The following is a 10,375-nucleotide window of genomic DNA, read 5'->3' as shown; positions in this document are numbered from 1 at the left end:
GCTTATGCAATTGGATTAATCAATAAACTTGTAATTGTTTTTTTTTTTTTTACTTTTGGCCTTAAATGGGGAGGAGAAAATGCTCCCCACGAGAATTTCATTTGTGACGAGTACGTCAGTATGAAACCTCCTTCCAAGATTATCATCAGAGATGCCAAATTAATTAAATGTCCTTAATTAAATCAGATGTCCCCCTGTATTGTTTTATAATTATATTGAAGTATAATTATTGGTGAACCTAACAGAACACTTTGCATTTTTCTGTTATTTTGAACAAAAACACACAAAATAAAAATGAATAAATAGATAATACCTAAAGGCAAGTAAGTGTCCAATCAGCCGTATCGTGCATGTTTTTGGAATGTGGGAGGAAACCGGAGTACCCGAAGGAAACCCATGCAGGCCTGGGGAGAACATGCAAACTACAAACTTTTTCTTCGAACAAATTTAATTATCGTTTGGGAACTGACGACATACTTGTTGAAGATCTGTATTTATTATTTTTGGCTTGATGTACTGTTTCAGCTGTTTTACAGTACGGGTAATATATTACCACTAGATGGCGTAAAAACATAAAGATTGCTTATACATGCAGAACATGCACGTATACACTCAAAGGAAGTTAGATTATTTTCTTTGTCTCAATCAACCCCATTGGCAGTGTAACGTAAAAGCATACATTGGATTTCAACATTTCACCAACTCCAATTCTACCAAAAAAAAAAAAACTATTTCTCACGTATGGCACCAATTTCCATAACTATCGAAGAAAATATTCTATTCTATTCTCTTTTTTTTATTATTATTATTATTTGCTTCATTTTCTATTCTGTCTTTTAATCTTCGATCTATCATTTTAGTAGGATTTTGTCTCGGCTGAAAAACATGCGTGTTTTGAAAGTCACAAGCTAAGCTGGACTCGACCGTGCAGTGATTTTTCTGTGAAACTGGACTCTGAAATGAGAGGGGCTACTACTGTTTCATAACGTGAGAGTAATTGACACTGTTCTCCTAAGTTAATACAGATATCCACAATTTCTCCATTGAATTAGAGCGAAAAAACAGCCGGACTTCACATAGAGGCCACAGAAATGAGAGAAAATTGATTGACTGAAATGTCATGGATCTGTTATAATTGTCTCTAAACAGTTAGCCAGTTGTTTAAGTACTTGTTGATTTATATCATAACTGATAAGTTGATTCATCAATTGATGTTGACGTTTCTAATTCAGACACCACGATCCCCCAGATCTGCAGTCGTAGTTCAACCAAAATCCGGCTTCCGTTTTTTTGTATACTTTAACTTGCTCAACTAAATCTTCATAACAGACAGTTGTTGATTCTGTCTGTCAGAAATCCAACTGCAGTAGTGTTCCATTTTTACCAGGCAGTCAGTAGGAGTGAATATAAAAGATAAAGAGTCCATGTCTGCCAAACACCAGGGCTTTTACCAAATTAGAACCAAAACCGGCGTTGAATCGAGAGATATAATATTCCCACAAGATATCGCTAAACCTATCAATTAGATAGTGGTGTCATGTTTCTGCATATGTTCATTGAACGGTATGTTGTAATAGTTATATCAATTTCTAAACGTGTTGCAATTCAAGTACTTGTGTCAGAGTTTGTACTATAGGTCTTTCGGCAGCTTTAGCCATTTTATTCAATTATTAGTTGAAAGTCAACATTGGAGTCAATTTAGAGTGGTCAATCAGCCTACATGTTTTGAGGATGTGAGAGGAAACCGGATTACCCAGAGAAAACTCACACCAGCTCGGGGAAAACATGCAAACTCCACACAGTGAGGACCTACCTGGGATTGACCCCTCCACCCCAGAACTGTGAGGCCGCCAACCACTTGGCTGCCAGACCACCTACAAAAATCACATTTGCACAAACATAAAGAAGACTTTTACAGTAGAAGGAAAAAGCTGTCAGAAAAGACTTCGAGTATGGGGCAGCTGTCTGATGAATCTACTTATATGTACTGAAGTGTACTTTTTGTCACTAACCACCACTACACGTGTCACAAAGTGGACAGTGGAGCGGGCTCCGTTCCAATGACCACGCAGCGAGGGGAAAGACTAATGGCAAAGTGGCCCTGATTGGACGAGCGAGTAATCCCGGCGGGCCTGGCGCGCCTACAAACGAAGTAAGACGCGCGCAGGGCAGAACGCGAGCTACAATTTGCTCAAGGCGAGAGAGAAGGCGACTGACTGACTGCACGCCACCCTCAGCCGAACACACTTGGAGGGACAAGTTTGAGCCCAAGTTGTCGTTTTTGTGGCTTGTGGTCGAGGTGGTGGTGGTGGCGGCGGTGGACGCTGCTGGTGCTACTGGTGCTGCTGGTGGTGGTAGTGGTGGCGGTGGCGAGTTACGCGCAGCGAGGAGAAGCGCGCACATGTAGACGCTTCACACTCCTCCTCACAGCCTCTTTCTTGAAGAGACATCCACCACCAGAGAGGCCAGAAGAGGGACAAAAAGGGGCGCACTGACGGACGGACGACTTGATTGCAGAAGGAAAAAGAAGCTTGGCTCTTCTGGGGTTCTTTTTTTTCTTTTTTTTTTTTGTGGTGGTGAGAGAAGATGAACGCCAGCGATGAGAACCTGCTCAAGTCCATCAGCAACGACGCGCTTCTCGACCTGACGCAGCGCTACGGCCAGTCCGCCTTCGGCTTCGGTGCCGGCGGCCACCACGGTCCCACAACCCCCGGCCGCTTCCCGCTGACGCCAGCCGCTGACTTCCTCGCGGGGCAGACGGCCAAGTCCAACGAGAGCGGCGGGGAGCACACCAGTGACGACGAAGACGGCTTCGACTCGCTCGAGTCGCGGAAAAGAAGTGCCCCCTTCGGGGACGACAAGACCGGGGGTCCCCTGGCCAAGAAGTCCAAAGAGCAGCGCTCTCTACGGCTCAGCATCAACGCCCGGGAGAGGAGGAGGATGCACGACCTGAACGACGCGCTGGACGGCCTGAGAGCGGTCATCCCTTACGCGCACAGCCCGTCGGTGAGAAAACTCTCCAAAATAGCCACTCTGCTCCTGGCCAAGAACTACATCCTCATGCAGGCTCAGGCTCTGGAAGAGATGCGACGCCTGGTGGCCTATCTCAACCAGGGACAGAGCCTCTCGTCGCCCATTCCCTCCGCACTGGCGCCCTTCGGCCAGGCCGCCGCCGTCTATCCTTTCTCGGGCTCGGCTCTAGCCGGCTGCGCGGAGAAGTGCTCCAACTTTTCCACGGGGACACCGGCCACACTCTTCAAACATTGTAACGACAAACCCTGATTTGATTTGCTTCGTGCACGCGCGTCGATCGTTCTTTGCCGGACTTTTGAAATTGCAAAGACGTCGTTCTCTCTGGAGTTATTTTGCAAATCATTTTGTGCGAAATTTGTGCATAATTCTGAACAAGTGATACTACCATGCCTGGTCCTGATTTAACGAATAAACTGTTTAGGCCTCACTCTTACTCGCTCCTATAATAGAACCCAATAAGGCCATATTATGACAAAAGTGAATTTACAATTTGACCCTTTCTTCTCCCATTTGTAATCTATGCACAAATGAAAAACAACAACAAAAATAACCCAGCAAAGTATAATCCCATTGAACTTGAACTCTTATGGTTAAATGTTTTTTAAAAGAAGAAAATGATATTCATTCATTTGCCGATGCTTTGATGTCTGATCATTTTTCCTCAGAATAATGGAACAACAACAACTTAATGTTTTCAAAATATTGCACATGTCACATGATTGTATTGTACAAGTGTGGAGAAAAAAGTCGGACGATAATAATCAGGCTTCTATTCATGGCCTGCAATGAAAAGCGTGTTTGGTTCTGTCGCTACATTTAATTCATAAACTGTTTACATGTCTTTATTATTAAAATCATATCGTTATGCTCGGACTGGCTTTAATTTATTTTTAGTCATCCTTGCAGCTCTTGTTCTTGTCCTTTAACAAATGTCATCTTGAAATGTCCGGATTAAAGTGTCGAAAATTCTTCGTAATGTGAAGAAAAAAAGGTAACAATTCTTCCACAATTGCCATGTAAATAATTTACATGCGACTCACTGTTTGAGTGACCCTCCATAATGACTTGGCAACTTTGCTTTCTTGCATGACAAACCCTGTGACATGAAGAAATCGGTCCAAACGAGCTCGGTGCGGCTGGTGGGGCCACTTTGGCACTCCGAGGGTGGGTGGCACGGAGGGGGGAGAACATAAGAGGTGCCTGGGGCCACCCAGGACCTGTCTCTGGGTATTTGTCTGATCGCAGTCTCCGATGGCGAGCTCTTACACTCCGGACAGCATATTAACACGATTTCAGCTCCTGTCTGCTTGCCCCATTTAATGGGGACAACGGTGGTGTAAGGCCGGGGCTCCCATGCATGAGGGGGGGTATTTGTCAAAAAGGAGCCATTCAAACACCTTGTTCTGTGTTTGGTCTCAAGTAGCACCTAATGCAACTTGGAAGACGTAGTTTTGCATTGATATATATATTTTTTAAATTGATCATTGGCTATACATGACCTATATTAATGGTAGTCTATGACCAGGTTAATCTGGCTTTGTGACTCTTTTCCATGCTTTAATCGTTTCATTTGTTGCACTATTGTGATTATTATACGAGACAGTCCGTCTCTATTTCTGCAATTTAGCAGCATGTCATAACAACACGCCCCCCATGGCATTTTAAGTTGCCCCTACTGATGACATGTGTCTTGTCAGGAATGTGATGTGACAAACATTGCCCGAGATGCCCGAGCATGCGCTTGAAAAAGGTTCTACGCTGACTTATTGTCATACTATATAGATAGTTGCTTAAAAATAATTTGAAACATGTATTTTTTTTGTTATGATAAAGGGACATTTGTGAATTACAAAATCTATTTTAGGAACTTACATGTAGGTAATTTCAAACATTTGAACCGGTTTGATAATAATGACAAGAATTTTTATGTGTTGTATTTGCTTGGTGGCAAACAATTGCAGTTACAAACTATAATTCCCAGTTTATTCACCAATATCTGCATGTGAATTTGATCTGATGTGCAGCCTATATTATTTTGTTTATGTGTGGCTCATTGAAAAAAATGTTTTGCACATTGTTGCTAAAATGCAGAAAAATAAACATGGTGGCAAAATTCTTAGAATCCCCTTCTAAATGATTTGCCAATAAATTCAAATTATAAAACTGAAAAAAATCCCCACATTAGTCCAAATGTTGACCAAATGTAGGAATTTCACTTCACAGCAATGAATTAGAATTGAATTTTCTCAAACCCATAATTTCTTAAACTCTATGTAACTCCTAGTTCTATACTGGCAGAATAGGTGCAAATAATCCTTCAAATTAATAGTACACTTAGTGCACTCTAGTCCATCAGTGCATTCGCTCTCTGTCGACATCCCAGCGTGGTGCACGAGTATACGGACAGAGTGTGTGATGTCTGTAAACATTTGTGTTTCCTCTCAGCGGGATGGAAAAAGAGTGATTTCATTAGCATGGCTCCAAGCTTTTGAGGTATGTTTGTGTGCTTTTCTACAACCCGATGCTATGGTACTAAAACCATATGCCCTTAAGTGTGTACCTCTGCCTAATGCTTCTGACAGCGCTGTTTTCTCTAATTAAGTTCTCTTCATGTGCAAGCCTATATGTCTGATGCACATTGTAGCACTCCATTCACACACTCTGCGCACACACATACTCTACTAACAACAACTGCAGGCCTCCGAGGAAAATGAGCATGCTTCAGCTCTTATTATAGTTACGTTGGACAACCAAAGGGGGTTTGAAACATTGGGTTGTTTTTATTCAAATAAACCAGAATACCAGTGGCTTAATTATTGGGTTTTATGAAGATTGGGTGGGAAAATCTCACATCTAGGTGAGGCCAACAATAGAAGCAATTGAAGATGACAATTATCCAAAACTTGAAGATGGACCCTGCAACCTTCCTTTTGTGACGTCATCCTTTCACAACCCTCCCAGCCCCGCCTTGTCGAAGGGAATGAGCGGGTGAGTCAGTCGGTTCCGGGGAGCCATGTGATTCAGGGCGACATAGCTGCGAGTGCAGTGAAACAGGTTGGGCCCGTTCATTCGTTAATTTAAGTGCATGGGGGGTTTGCATGTGGTTGTGCGCTTTGTCTTTCAGTGTGTGTTCATATGACTGCAGACCCTTTATACATGGCAGCTGGACAAAGCGTTTTGCCTACCGCCACAAGGCACCTAACACCATGCATGGTAGACCAAGACAGTGCGGAAAAGACTAAATTAGGCTTGGTAGGAAGAAAATGAGTACAACACTGCACTAGTGGCTTATCTTTCTTTGACAAGTGTGATTTCAAATATCAAGAGAGCAGAAAACATTTGAACAGGCTGTTGAGGACTTTCTCTCCACAATTTCAATGCTCTACTTGAGCTGTCATGGCATGTCTTCACCGAAAGACCTTGTCACCACTTTGTTGAACGCTCTCTTAGACGCATCTCAGAATTTTGTCCCAATTACCCGACACCCCCTCCACTCAGACACACACACACACGTATTTCCTCGCCAGGCACATCACTCTGCCCATTTAGCTTGTAGTTTTAAAAGAGAATGTGATCTGACAAATGGGGGCATCCGTTAATGTAGTGATGCCTTATCTATGTAATGGCCTTACAGATACTGAACTGGTGGTGAACCAACACACATATACACAGCCGCGCACACCTCAACTAGCTGGACACGCCAACATGTAAAGCCCCGAGGTCAAATTTCAATTCTCCTCAGCGATGTCTCTCATAGACAGCTCCGTGTCTCATTCTTTAATAGCCCCCCACTTCCGATACGCACACACATAGTAGGACTAGCTCCCATCCTGCTGTTCAGTACCAGCTGAGGAGCACCCTGATTTTGTGGGTTGCATGGGGAGCTCGTTACCCTCATTAATTAATGACAAAAGCAATGTAATTGGCCATCAATAATCCTCCATGTGGAGACAGTGAGACAGCCAGAGACACTTCTGAATACACGTACACACACGCACACACACACACACACACACTAACTCACAGCCATGAACGGGATGTTCATCCCCCATTATGTTTTTGTGCTTCTCTAATGATGCACTTGAATAACCAGAACGAGAAATACGTGGACTTATGTATATGCAAGTTAGGTGGCCTTTATTTAAATGATTTGATGAAGTGAAAGTATGTCACTTGACTGTTTAAATTCTTATCCGAGGTCGAGGTTCCACTGGATTGAGCAGCAGCGCTACAGTCAACATGGCAGCCCCTATTCCGCCACCCCTACCCAACTCCTTCCCCACATCTGAATGAAAAGACAAGATTAATAGCAGTTCCTGTAGCCGACTAGTCTAATTAAAAGCATGGAAACATGCGCGCGGCCAAGGATCAGTGGCTTTTAATGAGGAGCTTGTTGGCTGATTTGGGCCTCATTTTCTGCTTAATAAGGCCAGTTTAAAAAGTAATTTTGGTGGGATGTGACTCCTTTAAACCTTCTCATTATCAATGAGAGCGCTTCACTTAAATACTTGAGGAAATGCAGTGTTTAATTAATATTGTGCCGTGTTCACGGATTAGCTGACAGGACTGGAATGGCGACGGTGTGCGAGCAAAGCGAACTCAGGAGCTAAAATTGATGAAGAACTTTCAAGGGCACTGATTTCATTAAGCAGCTTCATTACAGCACAAATAACTCTTCCTGTCATTCTGGCCAAGACAAGCTCACTAAATAATCCTGAGGAGATTCGCACTGGAAAGACGAAAGTTTTGTTTTGGTTACTCTCGATCAAGCCCCCCCACTGGGCTGTGCAATATTTGTTTGTTTCTTTTCCCTTGTCACTTTTTGTGTAGAGTTCACCATCAAAGCTTTTAAGGTCAAGCAGTTTAAGGGCTTGAGAGAATTGTTGCAACTTTCACTGTGAGCCAGGAATCCACTGCACCAAGAAGAAGGCTTACGGCCTCTTCATCCCATTGTGGTAATCTTCTTAGCCCACCGACTCTGCGGTTCAATATGTAGAAAGCAGAGGAGTCCCGGACCTGAGGGGCTTTGAGTGTCCACAGGCTCAGTCGCTGGGATTTTCCTCTGTCTACGACCAATTACCTCACGTAAACCACTAGAACGTCATGCTATAATATGAGGCTCCTTTATTTTTCATCCTCTTGTTTTGCCTGGTGACGCTCAAGCGGCTTTGTCACAGAAAAATGTTGTTTTCCATTTCGATTCTGTCAATATCAATACACAAAAGTCAGAAGTTAATGCAGTGCTGTATTTGTTCCATTTCTGCCTCACAGGAAAAACTAGAACAATCACTTGCAAATCTGGACATAGAAACAAATGGACAAATTATAATTTCTTTAGAACATGTAAAGGCCAACTGGCAAGTACCCAAACTGGGGCAACCTACTACATAAAGCATTAAAAAAAATAGGGGACAACCAATTCTGTTTCCCACATTGAGAACACCTTGTAGCTTCTGCTACATGAAAATTGACATGACTTATTTGCTTGCCACGCAATTCCCAAAACAAAGCCAGAGGAGATGCTGAAATGGAAAGAAACAATTTAGGGGAGAGCTAAATTGGGATAGAAACATGCTCACTCTAATCTGGACAACAGGGACCCGCTTACATTATTTTTGCCTGGTCTTGTTGATAATGTTCACATAGTATGACATCCCATCAGGTGATAACAGACTTTAAAGGATTAGAACGAATAAGAGAGCTTTTACGGTGTTTTGCAGAAGGGATAATTCTTCTGAAATATTTTAACATTTTCATTCTAATATGGAAATTGTTTTCCTCTTTATCCGGATCTATCTTGAAAAGACTGAAATATAAGAACAGGTTTTTGATTGAAAGATGCAGCCACAGAGGCTGCCCTGCAAAGAGTGAATTTTAGAGCAAACGGACGGTAAATAACAGCATTAAAAATATATATTTAAGGACATTTTTTTTGGTCACCTTCACATATGAGTGTGGCTGAATACTAATGCCGCAGTGGTTAATAGATGAGCTCTAGATAAGCTCCTGTTCCACTACCTTGTTATTCCCTGTTTGTCGAATGCAAACAAGAGGATAATAATACAGAATATGATCCGTGCAGATAGTTATTGTTCTCCAATTGTTTTAAGTGCAACATCAACCACAAGAGGAAAAACACCTCCTGTTTATGTCCGAGGTCGCACCTGCTGTGTTGTTGTTTTGCTTTTGTGACATCTCAGCACACTATTGATCTTGATCCTATCATGAATTAAAGGTTATACTCTTATCATTCATTTCTTTGTCTGTCTTCAAGGATTTCTGCTGGCCTCCTAGAATTTTTTCATGAATGTCCCCCAGGTCACTTCTCACAAGGCAGATCGGTAGAAAAGAAACATATAAAGTACATCTGAACAGTAGCTTCAGCTTGATGTATTCATTGTTTATGTGTTTGGAGAGAAAACGAAGCCAATAAAGGAGCTGACTTTGAGTGAATGAATGAATGACAGTGTGTTATCTTGGCCAGAAGGGTGACATTTTTACACTAAGTGAAACACGAGTTAGTGTGTTTGGAGGGTTGAAAAAAGGGTCACATTGGTATTAATTATGACCATAAGTTTACGCATGTATTCTTGATTGTCTTTTAATAGAGCCCCATACTGTATCTCTGTCGGTTCTGGTCACCTGCCGTTCCCTCTGTTGATTTAGGGATTATCTCAGGAAGTGAATTGAAGCAACAATAATCTGAAGCATGCTTTTTTACAAGGAAACCACTCAGGAGGCTTCTTCAAACAGACACAAACATACGCATCCTCACTCCCTGGTATTTCAATACCAATTCTCGGTATGAGCATAACTAGAAACTGATAATAGAGCACAGTTTTTTTTAAATTTCCCTTAAAACGAAAGTAAAAATGTCTTGCACTGTAAAGTGAACACACTACAAAATAAAAATAATCTACTTGTTAAATTTGAACGATTAAAAAAAATGCCCAAATGTGTGACAAACAGTTCTCTCATTCTCAAATGCCATGGAAAGCTATGCCAGCTGCCAATCAAAGTCACATTTATGACCCAGAAAAAATGGATGGCAGTTCATTTAACATCTTCCTTAAACCAATACTTGTTCAAACCATGAAATTACAAATGCTTTATGCAATACCAAGACAATAACATGCTCTAAAATGACGATGCCAGCCCACATCCTACAGTTACTATCAAATAAGACTTTAATTTTTACTGATTGTCACAGCTTTCTTGACTAAAATGTTTATTTCTAAAAACACAGTACATTCTCCGTCTCATGATTAAACTGAACAAAAAAAACAAACAAAAAAAATGATCAATGCTAACTAATGAAATTGAGTTTAACATGGAAAGCCTG

At 41.9% G+C, this 10,375-nt stretch overlaps 1 protein-coding gene across 1 annotated transcript; it reads left to right on the top strand.

Annotated features, from left to right (window-relative positions):
- Positions 1 to 2,139: 2,139 nt before the first annotated feature.
- On the top strand, positions 2,140 to 3,906 carry bhlhe23 (basic helix-loop-helix family, member e23). Its single transcript, XM_077731434.1, has one exon. It carries the CDS (start codon positions 2,587 to 2,589, stop codon positions 3,280 to 3,282), a length of 696 nt encoding a protein of 231 aa, XP_077587560.1. The 5' UTR covers positions 2,140 to 2,586; the 3' UTR covers positions 3,283 to 3,906.
- The last annotated feature ends 6,469 nt before the right edge of the window (positions 3,907 to 10,375 follow it).

Source organism: Stigmatopora nigra, chromosome 1, assembly GCF_051989575.1.
Source record: "Stigmatopora nigra isolate UIUO_SnigA chromosome 1, RoL_Snig_1.1, whole genome shotgun sequence".
In the NCBI taxonomy this organism is placed as follows: Eukaryota; Metazoa; Chordata; class Actinopteri; order Syngnathiformes; family Syngnathidae; genus Stigmatopora; species Stigmatopora nigra.
The sequence above is the reverse complement of the archived record's forward strand: the minus strand, read 5'-3'. Positions and strand labels throughout refer to the sequence as shown.